General features: G+C 41.1%; 1 protein-coding gene across 5 annotated transcripts in view; it reads left to right on the forward strand.

The window, feature by feature from the left end:
* The window catches only part of LOC140340525 (espin-like), a 92424-nt gene that overhangs the window by 7102 nt on the left and 63194 nt on the right, over nucleotides 1–22128 (forward strand). For all 5 annotated transcript variants that reach the window (XM_072425786.1, XM_072425787.1, XM_072425784.1 and 2 more), the window contains exons 2-4: nucleotides 12106–12299; nucleotides 20921–21107; nucleotides 21479–21661. In XM_072425786.1, coding sequence (XP_072281887.1) covers nucleotides 12106–12299; nucleotides 20921–21107; nucleotides 21479–21661 — 564 coding nt within the window. The remainder of the gene's footprint in view (nucleotides 1–12105; nucleotides 12300–20920; nucleotides 21108–21478; nucleotides 21662–22128) is intronic.

Below are 22128 nucleotides of genomic sequence, written 5' to 3' on the forward strand. Positions count from 1 at the left end.
CCACCCATGCACTTGTAAAGAGACTCCAACCTAAACAATTGCATTAAAAAGCACAGACAATATATTTGTTAAATTACCACTTTTTCATTATTTGCCCTAAAAATGTATATTCACCTGCAATGTACCCATGAATGTAAGCACCCCTGGCACCACTGACGGGTCCTCTGCTGTACCCACTGTAGCTGCAGATGTTGGCCATTCCAGGGTCCATCACTTCTCTAATATACTCCAGCAGTGCAAACCAGAAGCTGAACATTGCTGACCCAAATATTTTACTACTAGAGGGTGAGAGGAGTTCTTTATTTTGATGAATCAATGAAGTTTTGAAACATTTGGGTCAGTGGTTTGCTGAGCTGGGGGAAAAATTGACTGCTCAGTTCTCCTTCCTCCTTGCACATCATAGCCCTCTTCCTTTCTGGGATGCCTTATTATTCCCTCTGTTGGTCCAGCTTGTGTTCCCTCACTTCCCTATTGTACTGGGAAAAGAATGAAGAGTAACACTATAAAGTGTCTTCCGAGTGTGCTGAGACGGCTAACATTACTTCCATGATGGCAGCACCCGGTATTATTCTCATGGCTTTTGGATGTCCACACAGGAGGGGTTTTTATAAATGAATAACATGCTTTAAATATGTTATGCATATAATCATTATGGGTCTTTCTAATGAAATGATTGGTTTGTTGACAAAGTAATTTTGCCAAAAATGTATGTGAACCCTTTCCTGCCACATAATACAACACATGGCATTGTTAGTGCATTGGGATCCCATTCTGGATAAATGCACCACAAACTACTATGGAATAATGTACCTTACTGCATCACATTACTCGGAAGAAGGTCCAACTGTTTATTAAATCATTATGAAAACTCTGACACATGTTGAAAAAAAAAAAAAGGGGAAGACACAAAAATTCCCTCCAGTCATCCTATAGCAGGGAATGTCTGCAGAAAATGGATCAATGTTAGTAATGAACTTTAAGGAGTTTAAACAGCTCTGCATTTAAAAAGAGGAGTGTGTGTATATATGTGTGTGTGTATGTGTGTATATATATATATATATATGATATAAAGAAACCCTTTACTAATGCTTAGCAAACCCTTGCCATATCTGTGGCCCAAAACCATTGGGATGACAATTTAGGCGTGATGGCTTTATAGACATGCTGCTTGGCTCTCTGCTGAGCAGACCATTCTATTCTATGGAGGGGGAGGGTTAATGGGGGAAGAGGCTGGTGAGGCGTCCTGCTGTGTTGTTATACAATAGTATAACAATAGTGGTCATTAACAGATGGTCATTGGTAATCCAACATGACAGTTAACAAATACCCTCCTCAATGACATGGGGACACCTGCACAGACTACAGATTTTCACCTGAGATAACAAGCAATCATTTCTGGAGATGAAGATCTAACGTGTGATTAGACCCCAAGTCTAAAGCTACATACACACTTCCAATTATTATCGTCGGAAAACGAACGACGAACGATCCTGCACGATATATATGAACGATCGTATAGCACCGATCCTGCACATAGAGTTAACGACACGATCGTTCGTAGATATTGTACACACAATAGATACGATCGTTTGAGCGATAGAGGAACTATGTGCACGACAGGAAAGTGAACGAACGTTCGTTCATCACGCATGCTCTGACCATAGACGATCAACGAACGACCGTACACACGAACGATGTTCAACGATCGTCGTCCAATCCGATCCGTCGGTCCGGTCGTTCGTTTCCAGCGACTTTCCTCGTTCGTCGGCGTCGTTGGTTACTTTTTTACGAACGATTTTTTGCCCAATCGATCGTTCGTCGTTCGATTGGAACGATAAAAATTGGAAGTGTGTACGCACCTTTAGGCTAGGTAGACACCTGCAATAACTATTGTTTGAAAACAAATGATTAACAATTATTCCTGATTATTTTGAACGATCGTGTTGTGCACAATTTTGTAAATGCTGTAACGATATGATTGTTTAAATATAATCCACCAATTTGTCAACGATTGTTCCAACGAAGTAACATGTATGCAGAACAATCCACGATCACTGAACGACCGTACACACATAAGATTATGAAGGATTATCGAACGATCTTTTGTGGATCGTTCATTTCAAACAACATTTATTGCAAGTGTGTACGCAGCCTAAGTGGTTTTAGGTTGAGGAGTATACAGTATTTTGAAGTGTGTGATTGCAAAGATGTTCTGTAGTTTAGAGTTTGATAATAATATAAAGGGCATAGAAAGTTAGTCACTCAAATCTATTTCTGGTAGGATCAACAGGTTTCTTTGCACTAAATGGATATAATATAAAAGCATTTATTAGCATGTTTAACAGACCAAAAGAAAATAAGTAAACATGTCTTACCACTGTACTAGCGCCTCCACTGGTCTGGTAGTACCATCTCCCTTCCTATTTTATCTGTTCTTCCAGAGGTCTTCTTTCTTCTTAACCACTCTGTTGGTGCTGTCACCCTACACAGTCTGCTGCCGGCAGAGTCCCTACACTCACCACACAACCAGGATCCCCTGAGCCTGCTTCCACTACGCTCCATCTGCACATAACTCCAACCTCCCCAATACGGTTGCTACCTCAACAACCACCATCTAAATCCCTCTGCTTTTCTCCCTGCAGCTGCCACTATACCAACGCCGCTCATCTCCATCCTAACTTCTTCTGGAAAAGGTACATTTTTTGCTTTCAGTGGCCTACATTTCAGTTTCTAAAGAAGTACCAGGTCAGCATGCTGCAGAGTAGAAACCTTGACCTGGGGATCCAGTGGTCTCCTTGCCAATTGAAGGGCTCTGGTCCCGTGGGAAATTTGTTGGACCTCTGCCGAGGGTCCTTTTCTGTAGTGCTTAAGAGTGTAAGGCTATGTACACATGTGCGCTTATTGTCGTTGGAAAGGATCTTTCACGACTAAGGACTGCACGATGCATGAAGGAGTGCTGTACATTCAGCGCCGTTCTGCTCTATGGAGAGGTGAGGGGGAGAACGACGGAGTGGCTCCCCGCTGTGCTCTCTCCCCCTTCACTTCTATTAGGATCGTTCATTGTCCATCGTCCATGGATCTGCCAGGAAGGTCGTTTGGACGATGGACTACAAATGCTGTACACACGTACTATTATCGGCCGAGAGCAATTGCACATGTGTACCTAGCCTAAGGCTTTTCTAACCAGGCTATGACATTGTTCGAATCAACTTTCAAAATGTTTTGCTCTGATGGACTTATAATGTATTGAGTTGATTTAAAGCAACAGGGTTTTTATGGACCTGCACTAAGAATATATAGGTTGCCATTGCTGACCTGGCTCTAATATACAGCTTGCCAGGTTGGTGTTTCGATCCTTAGATTTTATTACCTTCAGACCCAGAATGAGTATGTAGCTCAGGTGTGAATGACAGAAACTACTGGACCCAAAAGAGCAGGTAATTATCATTCTATAGGAGGAGTTTAGCAATTGCAACTTCCATCATCTCTCAGAGATTGGTCCACCCAAGGATGGGTGAAAACGGGGAAATCTGATGGAAATATTCTTCCAGGTCCTCAGGGGAGGGTTCTGACAGTGGGGAGGTAATTAGGGGCATCATCTGGATCATCATTACCAGCAAGATGGAAAATAGATTTAGGCACTCAATTCCAACTTTCCAAATTACTGAGAGCATTGATGGTGGTCTCCTATGACCCAACAATACAACCATTTGTACTTTAGAGATGAAATGGCCAGGCAAGCTGGAATTTAACTGCCTATGTATGGTAAGCCTAATGGCCATCTTCAGTCATATATATAATTTCCTGATTTTCAGTCATTACTGACAGTTTTTAAGGGTAAATCTCCCTAATAGAGGGGGTTGAATGTCTCGGTCTGCCATCCTCCTTAGCTTCCATCGGAAAAATGCACCAATCAAGATTCATTTTTACTTTGACTTTGTACATTACTTTGACTTTTTACATTATCCTAGTGAATTATAATATATTAAAAAACTGCTTTGCATGGTAAACTGAGATAATTACCTAGCTACTATTTCAGAACGGTTTTAATATTGGCCCGGTGATGTCAGATTCTTCTAGAAGTTTTATAGTATGCACTCTCCAGTCTATTCATCCCCCAAGATGGCGGACACTTTCATTGCAACCTTTTGGAAAACCTTTCTAACCTCTGGTAATGTAGATGTCTGAAGAGGAAAGTTTACTGTAAATGTGTTGTGTAGTGGATGGGGTGGAGGCAGGGTATAGGTGACGGGGTTGACATCGCTTTTTATAATTAACACTAGTAAGCCATTGAAAAGGTGCAGAGTGTACCTTCCAGGTGACGTCAGGAAATACGATCGTTCAGTGTGAGGGATAATAACCTGACACTAAATGCTCCCCAGGGCTTTTCATGACCTCTGTATGTTGGTGTGCTGCAGCACTAACATGGTTTTCTTAGATATTCCATGAAATTTAAACTAATTCTAAAGCCAAATTATTTTTTTCCAAGTAGTAGAATGGTTAAACCCACCCATACCCCAATTAGGTTGTTTTTGGCATCTGTATTATTGGGGGTGAAACACTCAGAACAAATGGAACCGGGCCGGGGGTATAGTGCATACACAAAAATGAAACCTGTTCTATGATTTCCAGCTCACATCCGGGTGCTAAAGCCACAGAAAATATAGAAAATGGTTTTCGTCATGAATTGAGACTTTGTTGGGCAACAAGTCAGTGCAATACTGCTAGTATGAATGGGCCCTGAAACTTTTACCAGACTCAAATGGCAATTTATCCCATTTCTCTTGAGTGAATTGTATTAGGTTTCATTGGTTCCTTTTCCAAAATGTAAGTTTCAGCTATTTCCATAAAAATATTTATGGATTCTTACCACTTTGGATTACATACTAAACATTTTTGGATTGGGCTCTTATCCTGCAGAAGGACCCATAGTCTGTGACTTAGAGAGAGTTTTAGAACATTGTCTTCCTCCAAAATGCTTTAAAAATCTCTACAAGGTGAAGACGTTTGGGTCTAGAGGTGGCAAAGCAACTACAAGACTTTAAAGTAACTCCGGTCTTCAGATTGTTTTAAAAGACATTTTCTCATCTGCTCTCATGTGTATTTAACACCTGATATGCATGTTTACTACCTGTAAAAAAGCCTTCCTTGTAAAGACATCCTTGGGACTGCATCTGGGTGCCGCCATCTTGAATGTGATGCCCCAGCAGACCTAAAGCTGTCACTGCTGTGACACCTTTAAGCAGCCTTTACAAACCTTCTTATCCCTAATAAACCTCTAAATTAATTTTTAGGTCCCAGGGAAACCCTTGCTTAAACCAGTTTATTGGCGGTCAGTGGGAAAAAACATGTTTGATTAGTGGACAGTGGGAAAAATGTCCCCTTAACAGTGGTGGCTAGAATAATATCTTTTATAAACCCCATTGGAGTCATGCAACTGGCTCTAGCAAGTATGGTGGCTGGCAAAAAATGGGCAGGCATAATCAAATGTGAAGCTAACCAGCCACAGTTTGACGACCCCCTAGCAATCTCTGGAAGAACCCTGGATAAATGGCTGCTCTTTAGAATTTCTCCTCTACTCAACCGTTATAAAGAAGGGTCTGCAGGAAGAAGATGGAAAAGACAAAAGAGATAGACACTTCAGGTGAAGCCAAGGATGTAAAGACAGAAAATTTCTTATCCTGCCTCCTGTGCAGCGTAAAGGTAGCCTCCCCCCCTAAGAAAAATGATATATCAATGGCAAAAAAGAGAAAGCAGGGTTTTTTTTTTTTTTGTTTTTTTTTGTGCGGCAATTTCAATTGTACTTGAAGCAAAAGGTATGGCTTTCATACAAAAATGAGGTACAACCAAAAGTTTCAATGTTGTGTCTATCCCATTAAAGTCATGGGAGATAAGACCCTAAAACTAGACAAGGAAATTCCCTAAATGATTACAGAAAAGCCGTCTCTCTCTTCCCGACACGTTTCGCCCACTGGCTTCTTCAGGCGATGCGTTGAGACAGTTTATATAATGTACCTCTGTTATGGCTCTTCATTGAGAGGAAAATTATTCATTTCAGGATTGTAGGTATTCCAAGTGATGTCTGGTTAAGGTGCTGAGGGTTGACACGGCACAATCTTAACCATCCTCCTGCCAACCCCCTTAGCACCTTAACCAAACATTGCTCGTACTACCTACAATCCTCTCAATGAAGAACCATAACGGAGGTACATTAAATAAACATCTCCACACATCCCCTGAAGAAGCCAGTCAGCGAAGCGCGCTGGGATCAGAGGCGGCTTTTCTGTAATCATCTAGGGAATTTCCTTGCCTAGCTTTAGGGTCCTATCTGCTATGACTTTAAAGGGATAGACACCAAATTGAAACCTATTGTTCTCCTTTTCTTTGTATGAAAGCCATACCTTTTGCTTTAGGTACAATATAATTGAATTTGCTGCACAAAAAAAAACCCTGCTTTCCCTTTCTTGCCGTTGATACTTAAGAAGACTAGGATGTACAAGGATAGGCAGGGAGGCTGGGCTGTGGTAGCAAATCTATGCAATATTGGAAATATACCCTTAACATGCTCCAAGCAACAATGCAAGTCAATACTAATATTATAAGAAGAAACCTATGAAAAGAAAGAAAACTGTAATACTTCTCTACACAATTTTAGTTGGTGACCGGGTCTCTTTATTCCTCCAAGTGTACAAACACTTCTCAACCAACCAGATTTCAGTGTTTTCAGAGGAAAATTAATTTTGATTTGTTTGGAATAGGTTACTGCCCCTTGCACATTGCTATTTGTATTATTGAACAAGCCGGCCCTGATTGCAACTGCTCAGAGCCTGCAGGTCACAGATTTACTTTGCAGTGCTGCTTTATATATGTCCTGGTTCCTCTTCACTGTCGCTTCATGTAAAAGTCTTCCAGAGAGATTAGTAGAACAAGAGCCGGTCTGGCTTAGTGACTCACTAAACGTGACACGGTTTCTGATGTAACCCAGCCGAGCAAATCTGACCATCTTCACATAAAACCTCAGAAATGGTCTACTGGAGGAGTCAGAATGGTTCATTGATTACATTGGTTGGAGAAAATTCCTGATGGCATAAAATAATAAAAACGTTACTGTTGCTGGTGATCCATGTGTGTCGTACAGCTTCTGGTAGTGCTCTATGACTGTGTATTTATATTTGTGGTCAGGATAATATTACTGGTCATCAAGCAATACTTTGTGTGACTTTCTTTTCCTATTGTGCCAATAATGTTCATTACAATTTTAAAATATCTAAACCAGATTTTTTCAACCAGGATTCCTTCAGATGTTGCTAGGGGTTCCTGGAGCAATGAGCAATTTGTACGTCTCAGATCAGATTAAGTGACACCAATGGTCTGTATTTGTCTGTCCCCTATTTAATGTATAGCACTGTGTAATATGTTGCTGCTGTATAAATCCTGCTTATTAATATTAATAATAATAATAATAAAAATATTAGCCACAAAGATTAATAGTATCTGTAAGGGTGACATTCTTCCCATTGGCCAGCAATTAAAGAAGAATTCTTCCCATTGACCACTATGTTAATATACTGTGATCTGTGGATATATAAATTACAGAAGGGGTTCCCCAAGACCTGAAAGTTATTTCAAGGGTTCTGCCAAGGTAAAAAGTTCAGGAAATACTGCTATAGGTAGTATAGGAATACAGTGTTTTGTTTTTGCTGCATTTTATATAAAAAGTAATAATAAAGTCCATTTATAAATATTTTAACCCAACATTGACCCAACTTTTACTGCAAAGTTTACACATTGGATTCAATTACATTTCATGTGTCATAAGTAAAACTTGAGCCAAAGGCAGATCCAAAAATTGGGTATTTTGGGCAAAAGTTGGATGAATCTTAGTTAAAAATTTATATTTAGACTCCTAATACATTTTTAAATCACCACCACCATCTGTAAAGGTTACATTGTTCCTAATGACCAACAATGTAAGAGGCATTTGTCCCTCTGACCACCACACTAATCTACTGTGGGCCATGGATATAGTAAGTATAGAAAGAGTTCCCCAAAGTCCTGAAGATTATTTCAAGGGTTAAAAAGGTTAAGAAACACTGATCTAGTGGCACATTAAACACTGGTAAAGCCATCTCTAGCGTGGGCAGCAGGCATCTGTATTATATGGGTCCAGAGGTCTGTATTGTACAGAGGTCAGGGATCTGTATAGGGGGCGTGCGGGGGTCTGTATCACATGGAGTCTGTATAATAGAGGTCAGGAGTTTGTAAAACTCGGAGGTCAGGATATTGTAAGAAGTCAGGGGTGTATAGAGCACTAGAAAATATTCCCACAAAACCAAATTCCCCCATCCCTATTCACAACTCTTACTTAATTTCAAATGGTCACCAGCACTACTTTCCTCCCATCTGTCCCAGGCCTTATAGACAATGATGCCCAGCAGAATTAGGGGAGCCCTCCCAGGATCCTCCTATGGCAAAATAGAGCCTGGGGAGATTCTCGTGATGCTTGCTAACTCCAGATTAGCATTGTTGCTGTATATGAGGTCTGACCAGTGGCTTCATCAAAAGCCCATCAGCATCAGGATCTGGTGCAAGAGAAGTGGGGTATGTGATATGGATGTCTGTTGGGTAGAATACAGTGAGTTGAGCTTAGGGCAATTTTGCTCTTGTTGCAACAAACTTTCTCTGGCTTCTGACGACTCCTTTTCTTCTTTTTTTTTTTTTTTTTTTTTTTTTTAGGCTATAATTTTTGTGGTAATTATTGTTTTAATGGCTGTTTTTTTACCATTCACATTGAAACATTTTTTGTTTTGTTTATATATTCCCAGTAGAAAATATGCAAGCCTAGGCAAACAAACCCCTATTTTATTTGTAAATACTTTTCAGTGTTTTGCATCATAATTATTTGTTGTTATTTTAAATGTTTATCCTAAATATTTTATTTATTTCTAGAATACAACTTTGTACAATAATGTTGATCATAGCGGTAAAAAAAAACTGTGGTGCCTACTGGGAACCGATATCTGCATGGGAACGCTATAGGACAGTAACAGCTGGCGTTTTTCAGGAGTTTGCAAAGCCTAGCAGAGCAGGGTCTTGTTTTTTACTTTTATTTAACTGGCATAGCTGAAAAAACACAAGTATGAGCAGTTTCAATTTAGGTTTCTGGAGGCAGCAGACGCAGCAAACTGGCCCTGGATGTTGCGTGTGGATTCTGAAAATTGTGCACCAACACTGCCTATTGATTTCAATATTATCATTTTTTTGGAAGCAGTTAGATCGGGCTGAAGTGTACTATGCCTGTGCAAACTATACCAGATTTATGTTGTGGTTATGTGTGGTGGTGTGACCTGGAAAAACTGAAGAATGCCAGCTCAAGCGTCCTGTGCCAAGGCTTCTGCATTGTGCAAATGCCACTTGGGACAAAACACAATGAATGCAAATGAGCAGCTAATCAGCTTCCACAATTAAGGGTGCCTGGTGAAAGCATGTGATGTGCTTATGGCTTAGAAGCATTACAGGTGATTTGTGTAAAAGGCTATGGTAAGGGAGAGAGAAGGGATTAGCAGGACAGAACAGCTTGGCATAATTAGAGAGAGAATTCATTCTTCATTTCAGCCCAGAAAGTCTCTCCCAAACTGGAATGTATGATAAATATCCTGCTTATCAAATAAAAAAGCTGGTCATACCTCTACCCCCTATCCTAGTAGGCACATTTTACAAATGATTCTGCCCTTCGTAGTCACCAGTAAATACGCCACCAACATTGACCAAAATCTTTTATGTGCTGTGTAGGCTGATCTCCCAATGAACAACTTGGGAGAGAGAGGAGATAACTGCCGATATTATAAAGAAGCTTGTGACCACTCGCCCACACCCTTTTACTTTTTATTCTGCCAACAACATGACTTTTAATTGTCCAGATGATGCAAATGTTGAAGTTTAAAAAGAAATTGTGAGCTAAATCCGAATATTGGGGAGATGTGTTGCTTGGTCACTTACCCTCCTACCCTAGGACCCTTATGAAAATCAATTAAAGGGTTATTCTGCTGTATTTGTAAATGAGTGCCCAGCTTTGGGGAGACAACGTCCAATGTCTGGATTCTTTGTGGGTGCTGTTTCCAAAAGAGAGGTACCGGTAATCCCACACTACAGATGTGTCAGCCATAGCTGGTCCCCACTCACTGCAACAACCACTGAACTTTCTCTGCTGTATACCGAGGGAGCCCCCTTCGTGGTCAGAAATGGACACCCAAAAAAGAAACCCACCTTCTGTAAAATGAAGAAAGAGGAAGACATTGGTCTGGAGTATCATGTGACCTCAGGTTTAGGTAAGTAACAATGCCAGCAATTAGGTACTGGGGGATGATGGGAGTTAGGTAAATCGGCTATAAAGTCGATCTAAACCCAAAATCAATAATTATTTTTTATTCAGTCTTTTGCCTTTTTTATCTGGTAATTCTGCAAATAACACACTTTTGTCTTGGCTATGGTCATTCCTTCACTCCCAAGGGAAGCATAGTTGCCACCTAGACTAGACTTAAAACCTGTCTGTCTGGGTCATTTTGTATTATTTAAGACGATGAGATTAGTGATTTTTGGAAAGAGGATACTAATAATTTTGCATTCAGTTTAGAGAGTGACACCGAAAACATTTCTATCAACAGGTACTTTTCTACTGCTGAAAATGTGCTGCCTCTAAAATCAAAACATATATAGCCACCACATCTACAATATATAACATTTAGGCTGACCTTCCCACGTCAAAGTTTTGGCCAATCTAATGGAGACAGCCAACCAGGGGTGTAGTCGTAAAAAAAAAGGAGGGCAAGGTAATAGTGAAGGCTATCTATGAGGAACACGCAGGGAGAGCCTATATGGGGGACACAGAAAAAAGTAAGGGCATGGCGTGCCCACGTGTACACACCCCACTACACCCCTTCAGCCAACTTCAGGCAATTCACACACTTTAACCAGGATAACATATTACTGGCTATTGGGTATTGATGGAATATTGGTGTTTTTATTATTCATTTTGCTTTTAGGTATAGTTATCAATTTCTATATAGTCCTGGGTATACAGCATTGGTGATATTTCAGGTTGTGTGTTCCCCCTACTGATTAGAACATGTATATCTCGACATCTGGGTCTGTCAGAACTTTTTTTCTCCACATACAATTCAATGGGACTTCCAAAACAGCTTGATGCAGTTGTAAGGTCAAAACCACAACTGCATGTGTTGTAAAAATGAGAAATATCTCAATCTGTATATAAAAGTAAGCTGCATTTGCCCACATGCATAGTAAACCCTCAAAAGCTGAGGTCTGGGGTTAGCAAAGTAAACTTGTCCTAGGTCTGGGTAACTTTAAAATTGATTGTGATTAAAAAATGCAGCAGCAATAAATTTAAGAAATTATTTGTAGATCAAGGGATGTTTGCAATGATGAGCTTGGTCTACCCCATGGAGCTTGCAGAGCCCATTCTTTTGGTCCTTTGACTTGATGGCCTACAACAATGACCTACTATTGGAGGCCAATGTTGACTCATTTTGGAGGGGCTTCCAGTACCTCTGACCTCAGTCTACTGATCGTTTGGGCATAAAGATTCTACTGAAGTTATCCTCTTGATGATTTTTTTTCATTTTGTTAGTTGAAATTGTCTTGGATTGTTTCAGATTTAGCCGTTATTATATGTTGATGTGTTATAATAATATTATATAGCACCAACATATTACGCAGCGATGTACATTAAATACGGGTTGCAAATGACGGATACAGACAGTGACACAGGGGAACCCTTCCCACGAAGAGCTTACAATCTAGGAGGCTTGAAAACAAATGCTAAATGCACTGCTAACAAGGATGGCTTTCATCCTGGTTGGTAGTTGACTTGGAGCCCCAGGGGTTGACTTTTACCATCTATACTCCTTCTTTAATGGAAGCATTACCTTGGGCAGACCCTTTAAGTTTTTGTGTTGTTCTTTGGCATGAATGTTGTGTAATAAATAAAAAAGGGTTTGGTGTGGAGATGCAGTGTGGTAGTTTTTTATGACTGACCAATATGCTTAATGGATGTTTGCTAAATGCCTCTACTCTTATTTCTTGTAGGACAAGGACAATTCTGGTGCTACGATTCTGCACTTAGCCTCCAGGTTTGGCCACCATGAAATTACTGGCTGGTTGCTCCGGTTCGGGACAAATGATGCAATGGTGGCAACAGACACAGGTGCACTTCCTGTACACTACGCCGCTGCCAAAGGAGATCTCCCTACACTGCAACAACTCTTAGAGTACTGCCCAAAGTAAGTTTTCCATGTTTGATTCTAAGCGTAAAAAAGAACTTGACATTACATTTTTGGTGAAAAGACAGCTATCCTATTCCAAATTTAAGAGCAGCCTGGGTGGCAACGTTTTTACTCCATATATACAGAGCAGTAAGTGTAGCCACTCTAGATCAGCAAGCATCAGGACTGCAATCAGAAATTTCTGGGTCCCATGCTAGGGTCCTATACTAGGCTCCCATGTCTAAAAGTTCCAGCATTGCAAAAGTCAAACAGATTTTAATGGGGGGGCACAAAATTTCCCATCATAATGGCAGCTCTGGGCAGGTTCCCCATGTGAAAATAAAAGGGAAAATAAAAATGAATGCAGCCACCCATTTAAGGAATGGTAAGCTGCAAAAAATTAAAGCTCACCTCTGGGCAAATTCTTCCTCCCATAATCCTTCACCACCCAGCCCTCCTGTGTACTGCCCCCTAACTCATCCCTATGGTCCTTAACCTGTAAAAGTAGAAATATCCCCCCAAATCCAGATCTAGGAACCTTGGCAGCACTAACTCTGGGTGCTAAGGTTCTCTGACCCAGTACTGCAGATACTTCTATGCCACTCAGTCCCAGGGAGTCACCTACCACTGGGGCTATCTTTAGAAGGACCCGCCATTGGATGGCCATTGCAAAGTGTCCGTGTCATGCACTTAATGATGTGGACACCCAAAGAAAAACTCGATCTCCATTAGGAAGAAAGGATTTATTTGACACGTGCCAATTACACATTGTAGCTCCCTTCGAGTCCCTGTGGGTGGCCTTAGGGCAGTTTTTAAGATTTACCTTGGGGTCAAGCATTCACCTGAGGCTCTTGGCTCCCTTGCCAGTCATTGGGTCACTCGTACCTCGGAGCTGGTTCTTAAAGAACCAATGTCTGAAGATTTGGCAGCCGGTGGCATTGGTGGCACTCTATGGGGCTGCCGCCAGGAGAAGCTACCAGTAGCGTCTTGCCCCAAAGCAGCAGTTGTCTGAGGAAGCCGTAACTGCACGGCAATCTCATGGCCAGTCTGATCAAAGCCTTGGTCCTTTGCACAGCAACTTGTTGCACAGTATTTACGAATCCCTCGTGTTGGTTTACATTCCTCTTCCACACGTTATGCTGGCGGTTTGTGTGTTCCTCAGCGGCCTTTGCACCAGTCACCTGCTGTTTTTAGTGTAGAAATCCCATGAATTATTTAGGCCGGGTGAGCTGCGTCTCGTCACAATGCTTCCTGTGGCCGATGATAGTTCCTCTTACAACCCCTTGAAATTCCATCTTCATCACAATTAAGAACTCAATAGGCCGATGGATCATTTGATTTAATGTTGATGTGTACGTGAGACGGACGGCCAGCCCTGGGCACAAATTAACGCTAATTATATCTGCAGATTTTTCCATGGCTTTGTCTTCTTTTCATACCTGCCCGCTCGCTCTACATACCTTATGTCGTCCATTAGGCATATTAATGCTGCTCAATAGTCTTTTGTTCATTGGTTACAGTTACGTAAATTAGACTGATCAGTAAAATTAACTTTTTTTTTTTTTTTTATGAAGCAATGGAGCAGACCTCCTTCCTTACCAAATCACATTATTATTTAAAAAAAATAGACATATTTTTTTTTTGCTTTGAATAATAAAACCACTGCTGTTGCAGAACCCATGTGACCAAACGCCTAGGCAAAAGTCACATGACCTGCAGATCAGCCCTGGTGGTTTTCGGTGCAAAACTGATGCTTTGCCCTAAGGATTTATCTATCAATACCTCTACAATCTTATTTCATGGTGGGACCATGCCAACATCCTTTGCCCATTGTCTTGAAGGAGGTGCTCTTATTGGCCCCTATGGCACTGCAGTGGGGCAGGGCAATTAGGGAGACTCATTAAAGTAGATGTAAACCTTAACTGGATGACACCACCATCACTGCCGATCTCCTGGAGCTTCTTTCAGGCTTCATGTCTGTGCTCCAGCAGTGGCTGCCCATCATTATCCTGCCCTGGCTTCCTGACGGTGACAATGGGAAAACATGGCTGCTGTGACCGACATCTTCTCTCCCCCCGCACCCCTGCACATAGACTTTCCAGCACTCTCGGCAACAATCCACGCACCAGCAGGCTGAGAAGGGCTGTCACGGGGCAAAGTTACCACTCTGTTACCCCTTGCCAAATACACCATCACAGGTACACTGACACCATGTGCTTAGATGGAAGCACGCACCGTTACCCTTGACAACCGCAGTTATGTTTCTGCTTCTTTAATACTGTCTGTGTCACCCACTGCCACGCCAGACAGGGATGTCTCAGCAATCACAATGTTTATAGTAGTTTATGTTTATATTTTCGAGTTAGCAAGTACACCATTTCTACTTAAAGAATTCAGAGATTCAGCTTACACTTTTTATAGTGTTTAATAAGTAAAAACATACAAAAACAGTTAAAAAACAAATACAAAAAAAAAACACTAATCAAATAATAATGGAAGAACCATAGCAACAGTGTAAAATAAAAGGGAAAACTGGAAGATAATACTTGGATAAAGTTGGTTTGCCTTGGTCCAGGTTGCTATGTAAAGTCCAAGTTATTAGTCACTGGGCGCCCGGCAGTGCTCAATGTGTCAGTGCCGTTGTCCTTAGCAACAAGATGATATCAGTGAGAGCTCCCTCTACTAGGCTACATGGCTTTTTCTATGCCAACCACAGGTAGGACTAATACAACAATCCAATGACAGCAGGGTGGGGCTGTCTGAAGGGCTGTGTCCACATAGGTTATGATGTTCTCTGGACACTTCCAAGATGCCCTTGTTTTAGCCATTATGAGTAATTTCATATAGTTTTATAAACTGCCAACCCCCAGATTATTAATCAGCTCAATATATGGAGTTCACAGAGACCAAACTAGGCATGTCTGGGACTTATGGTTCACCAGAACAAGCTAACTATGCTTTCCAGGCTTCCCTGAGGCCTAGGAGACTAGATCTCAAAATGCTCACCATAACGATTCAACTACAAATCACCCAACTACTACTTTGTATAGAACTAGCTGATTACCCAGCGTTGCCCTGGTATTTTTTTTATTGCAATCTTATATTATACAGGAAAGGGAATCAAATAAAGCTAATCAAAGGAATGTTTTATTTACAATTTGTTTTTTGACAGGTTTTAAAAGTATAAGTACAATTAAATTTAATCTAAATTATTGGCAAATTTTCCAATGCTGTTTTAAATGTTTTAATAAGAACATTGTGCTCATGAAACATCATTTGTAACTTTAGGACAATCTGAAATGTTGTTCCTGAGATGTAGGTACACCTCTGGTCAGTTTCTATTAGTTAGTTTTCGATAAAATATAGTTGTAGAAATTTTGGTGGTTGATCTGGCAGCGGAAGTAACGATCCCGCTTTATGGTAAATTTGCCCTTGGCACTGTGAATGTGGATGGTAAACCAGGCTGTTGAACAACTGATGAAGGGCCGAATGATTTCATTTGGAAACACGAGTTGGATTTTCTGATGTTATTATGAAAATGCTTTGACTATTTGAGGTATTTGCTGATGTGTAATTCCAAAGTTCTTGTGGTGGTGTTTCCAGTTGTCAGAGTTTGACTTTTTCTTTTTTGCAGCAAATACCAGGAGACTCAGATTTAAACTTCTTGTCTTGACAGTAACTGCAAACCATTTCCATTTTTCAGATGGTAACACTTGCATGCTGCGAGTAGTCTTTATGTGGATCATAGTGGAATCCTTCCAATGCTAAGCTAAAATGTTGTGCAGTCCATGATTGTCTTGCTCTTTCTCTCAATTCATGTACTCGGGTCTCGCGCTGTTGTACTGTCTCTGAAGCTCTAGATGTAGTAGCTCTTTCTCTCATTTCCTGTAGTCGGGTCTCACGCTGTTGTACTGTCTCTGAAGCTCTAGATGTAGTAGCTCTTTCTCTCATTTCCTGTAGTCGGGTCTCACGCTGTTGTACTGTCTCTGAAGCTCTAGATGAAGTAGCTCTCTTGCGCTTTTTTTTTTTTTGCCTTTTTGCCTCACGTTTTCTCGAAGGCATTATTACAGGCCAGAAATTTGTAAAAGAGTCCAAAAAAAGTTTTATTGTAACTGTGCAATACATACGTACATGCAAATATACCCCAGCACTGTACAAAGATCAGCACTGCACTCACATGAGTCGAAGTCATATTTCTAGCAAGTTTGGTTTAAATGTCTCGATGCGTTTCTGAGTGATGGTGGAACATAGCAAGTTTGGTTGAAATGTCTCCATGGGTTTTCTAGTGATCACCAAATATAGCTCTGACATTTAGCACAGCGCTGCACAAAGATCAGTGGTGCACTCACATAAGTCTGAGTCATATGTCTAGCAAGTTTGATTGAAATATGTCGATGCATTTCCTAGTGAAACGTACATACATCCATCCAAATATAGCTCTGACATTTAGCACAGGGCTGCACAAAGATCAGTGGTGCACTCACATAAGTCTGAGTCATATGTCTAGCAAGTTTGATTGAAATATGTCGATGCATTTCCTAGTGAAAAGTACATACATCCATCCAAATATAGCTCTGACATATAGCACAGGGCTGTACAAAGATGACTGGTGCACTCACATGAGTCTCAGTCGTATGTATGGCAAGTTTGGTTGAAATTTCTCCATGCGTTTGTTGACACAACTACTTCATCACAAGTGCCATCCACGTGACAACATGGGGGAGCATTTGCAAGAGATGGACATGGTGTAGTCACCCTGTAACAAAAAGTGGCCCTTAGCCATAGAGTGAATCTTCATCAAAGGGGCACATCAAGGAAGGATTTCTGGTGAATAGGCATACCAGCCGGCACCTGGCATTATCAGGACTTTATAGGATTAGCCAGCTAACAGGTGCTCTTTATTGATGCCTACATTCTGTACAATACACCTCAATGTGATATCTGTAACGCGGTCTGGGGGCGTTTTTCATATATATTCTGGTAATGATCAGAACCTTGACCAAGACCCCCACTAATTAATTGCCCCCCTGTTGGCAAATGGCAGGAGAGGCACTCTAAACTTGGTTGTTGTCATACTGTAAGTGTGCGGCTTTCCTTGTTAATTCTTAATCAGCTTAGCCAGTGACAGTCAATGATAACGAGGTCTTGCTTTCCAGACTTCATTGTTTGTGGTCTCGATGGCAACAGAGAGGCCGAGCTGTAGTAAATTAATAAGATGTAATCAATACACATGCATGGCAGTGTGGCATTCCGCTATCTGGGTGGTGTTGGTACAAAGAATAATCATTGGACTCTGTAATTAAAGCTTCATCCCTGAAATATGGAATTTTAGAGGGAGACCAATGGTAAATTGTCACTTGGTGCATAATTTGCCCTTTAGGGCCTAATTATGCCAAGCATGAACAAGGCCATTTACCCTATGCCCTATGGCTTCAGTTCACACTATCATGCTAAAAATGCATGAAGGTGCCGGAGAAGGGCAGGACTTGGTGCTTAGATGTTCATTGGGAGGTGGCAGAAGAATCTTGTCGTGGCATTAGGTTTGGCTGCTCCCCCTTACCACCCCTACCCTTCCCTGCTTGTGGCCTCCATTGGCAATGCCCAATCTCCTGGTTCCTATTGACACTGGGTATCTTCCAAACTAAGAAGACTGATGACCTCTTGTGGCAAAAAGGAGATACTGCAATGCACAGCTCTGGGTTAAGGGTAAGTATTGCACTCTGAGTGGCGTTTGTTCAGCAGACAGGGGACTTTTTTACCTGTATCTCATTACATTGCCTTCCATGGGTTCACTGGGAGGTTGTCTGTCCTTCTCGTATCAGTAGAATGCTGTTCACCCCATGCTAATGTGCCTTATCAGTCTGTGCCTGGCTCCAGGAGTAGGCGATGCTCTGTCATTCTTATAGTCCTGCATGATTAACACCCTGGACATTTGCTCCATTGTCCGGTCATAATAGCTGAGTTGGATTCTTTTATGACACCACAAAGGTGATATATGTCAGCCTGCCATTAGGCTGTGTTATACGGTCTTTGTTGGGTAGACGAGCACAGCCAATACCGGGCTTTGATTTGTAGTTCAAAGATAAATTGCTGTCAGCTTTTATGTCCCTGCGCTGCTGGTGAATGTGAGAAGCTTAGATACAGCTTATCTGAGGTCCTCATCCATGGGGGTTTACTGGTATAAAATGGCAGCAATGCAGTATAGATAAAACCATTCACATCTCCAATATTTCTGCTGTACTTATATATTAGTGCCGCTCGCTCGTCCCACTCCATGTGTCTACATCGCTCATTCGTTCATCTGTCGTTGGAAACGATCACAAAAGATCTTTTCCAGCAGCAGAAGTCTAAGGTGTGTATGGGGCTTTGGTCTGCATACAAAGTCCCAAAAAACATGCTGATGCTGCCAGTGAAGTTGATCTCTCTGTGATAAGGGGACAATGCTGCTTGGAATTCAGGAGCAGTGCAGCGGTGTTGTCGCCTAATAAAGGAAGGTGTTTCATTTAAGCCATCGGCATTGTCAAGGTGCGGCTCTCCCTGTTTACCAAGCAGGACTCCATTCTGCTGTCAGTTTGACAGCCGCCTGCTCTGTAAACTGGGCACAATTCCTGGCTGTCAGGGCTTAAATGATTACAAATGGAGGAAATTTACCCATGTGTTATCTGCAAGACCAAGCTGTTGTTTGACAACCAGGTCATTCTTTGCATTCATCCCTGAAGCTACTAGTACAGCCCTGGCAGTAGACCTGATTTTTCTCTGCCGCAGTTCTGTAACCTTTACAGGTCTTGTCTCCTTCCAGCTAGGACTGGAGAGTGAAATGAGAAGCAGTGAGCTCATGAATTTGTCATTCTGTTTCTATCAGCATATCCGCCTTTTTCTGTGTGTGAACTGCACTACAGCTGTCTGGCTGCTTCTCCCTTCTCCAATCTGAGCTTTAATACACACACTTTGAAAAGGAATGATACTATGTCCAATTCAGGTATCGGTTTGCAATTGCAGCATTAATTTGTGTCTGTTCAGTTTGGAGAATGCAGCAGGAATGAGTCCTATCCCAGGGCAATATTAGTAAACGCAATGTATAGATGAAGACACAAGCTAGAAAATTCTTGTTTTATGCTGACCAGGCTGGTATGACTGTTGGCTGGGATGATGCAGAGCACAATGGAATGCAGAGTAGGGTTCTTGCTCTAAGTGTAGAAGCAGTGGTCTCTCTGTACAGATACAATATGCCCCCAATGTTCATGCTTCTTACTGATTGGAGATTTCCGGCTGTGACTCCTCAGGGGAGGGGATAGACCTCTGCAGGGAGATCATACTTTCCTATGGAACAGGTTTCTTTATTTTGTGGCTGATGTTTAAAGAAAACCAACTGTAACACTTTGCACATCTACACTGTTTATTTCAATTGCATTTTAAATACTCCTGTCTGTCTGCATATTGGCTTCCTTCAGTTGTGTGCATAGTAGGATTCATACAGGGAATGGACAGCGCTGCGTAATATGTTGGCGCTATAAAAATCCTGTAATATTAATTGTAAACCAATCCAGCTTTACTACATAGCATGAATGTATAAAAACCTGACTAATATGTTTCGATATCACTCAGTATTTCAACCCTTTTTCTCCTACTTGGTGATCCTGCCAGGAAGCCTCCTGCTCAGGCACTTCCTGTTATAGGTGACAACTCTGTGTCTCAGATTTGTGCTCCTGAATAGTCTTTTAAAACCTCCAATAGCTGCATTTGTGCAACAAAAAATAGGCACTGCAAAAAAAAAAAATATGTATATCTGGATGTTACAGAACTAATTTTTGACTATTAAGATATCAGAAGATGATGAGATCTCTGTTTGCTTCTTGGTGTGAATATCTGTGCAGCAAACAGCAGCCCAATTCCTAAAATATGTGAAGAATGGGGTCAGTGGCTGCACAGGGCTGGGCAAAGATTTATGTGAAATATCGCCATCTAGTGGAAAAGAAGAATATTGTTTTGAGTTTTAAATTAGCATTTGATTTATTTCCTATTTGTAGGAATAATTAGCTTTGAAAAGAAAATGTGTTATTTGTGCTTGAAATCTAATTTATTTAATAAAATATTTATTATATTGGAATATAAATAATAGAAATTACACAAATCTTCCAATATTTCAGATGCTGACACTTATATCCCATTATGTATAATTTATTATCTAACGTTCTTATCAAAATAATTTCTCTTTTCTCAGAGCTCGTAATATATATGCATTTTGGTTTTTGTACATTAAATGTTTTTGCATTAAAAAAACAAAAGTTTTGATTTTAGTTGTAGCCTACCATTCTGTAAAACATTTTAATAGTCCAGTTTTGCAAGTCTGCAAGATTTAAATGATGAGCGGTATTCTCCTTGAGGGTCTGCCATCATGCCGCCGATGCTCACAGCATATATTGACTGAGTGGCATTTACAAGGTATTAGTTGAAGGTCCAGTCAACAGACCAGACTATTGATGGCAGGAAAATGTATGTACAGGTTTGTGTTTAGGATCTACAGTAGGTAGCCAGTGCGTGTATAGGGAGAGTGGTGGGTGTCTTGTTTTTGCAGTCTCCCTTTAATGTTGGTTTTTAATTATTAAACTCATAATAATGAAATGATTTTTTTCTTGCAGTGCAATAAATTCCCAGACAAAGAACGGTGCCACACCCCTCTACTTAGCCTGCCAGGAAGGACACTTGGAAGTGATCCAATATTTGGTGAAGGACTGCGGGGCAGACCCTCATATACGAGCTGTGGATGGAATGACCCCATTGCACGCAGCCGCTCAGATGGGTCACAGTACAGTCATTGTTTGGCTGGTAAGTAGACGAAGGTTGAAGGAAACCCAACCCCAGGAGCCTTGCTGGATACCATGGCTGACATCCAGATTGCTGGCTGCCATGTTGGTCTATCAGCTTCGGTTCCATCTAAATAATAGTGCCAGAACATGAATGCAACAAATGAAGTGGGAACAGCCAATTTCAGTTCTTCTTCTGCTTCAGCAACTCAAAAACATACCCAAAAGGATGAACCTATTGGATCAACAGGACAGCCAGTAAACTAGCAGGAAGCTAACAGTGGTAACCAATGAATTACTTTTATGATGGGTTTCCATGCACTAGAAAATATTGTTGGTGTAATCTGAAGTAGTATTATGGCTTTTTTTTTTAACTTTTGCTTCTTCATCCAGATAAGTTTTACGGATATCAGTCTTGCTGAACGTGATGCCGATGGGGCAACCGCCATGCACTTTGCTTCCAGTAGGGGTCATGCCAAGGTCCTGAGCTGGCTCCTCCTACACGGAGGGGACATGAGCACTGACAAGTTCGGAGGAACCCCTCTGCACGACGCTGCAGAAAATGGAGAATTAGAGGTGCCTATATTAGGTTTTTTATATTTTATTTTTATTATGTAATGTACATCTATATAGCCGAGCATAAGAAAACTGCAAGATTAATTATATGAAACGGTAGTCCTCACCTGACCATTTTAGGTGCTATAGCAGTACTCTTGGCTGCTGCTGATATAATACCATGATTTTTTGATAACATCCTTTTGGTAGAACTTCAAACCACAGCTGTGATAGAAGATTTTAGTTATGAGTGCATTAGACATACACTGGTATTTCCAGTTTGTAGAAGTTCAGAGTGCAATACATGTGCACTGCTAAGACAGAAAAACAAATATAAAGCGTGTGATTTATGAACAACCACCATCCTTCGGTTTGAGCTATGCTATCAATACTGGAAACTTCAAAAGTTTAGTTTTCTTTAACAGGTTCCCCAATGGGGTTTTTTTTCATCCCCCAGACCAAATACCAGGCATGCAGGCTGCCAGTGT

The sequence above is a fragment of the Pyxicephalus adspersus genome, chromosome 11 (assembly GCF_032062135.1).
Source record: "Pyxicephalus adspersus chromosome 11, UCB_Pads_2.0, whole genome shotgun sequence".
Taxonomy (NCBI): Eukaryota; Metazoa; Chordata; class Amphibia; order Anura; family Pyxicephalidae; genus Pyxicephalus; species Pyxicephalus adspersus.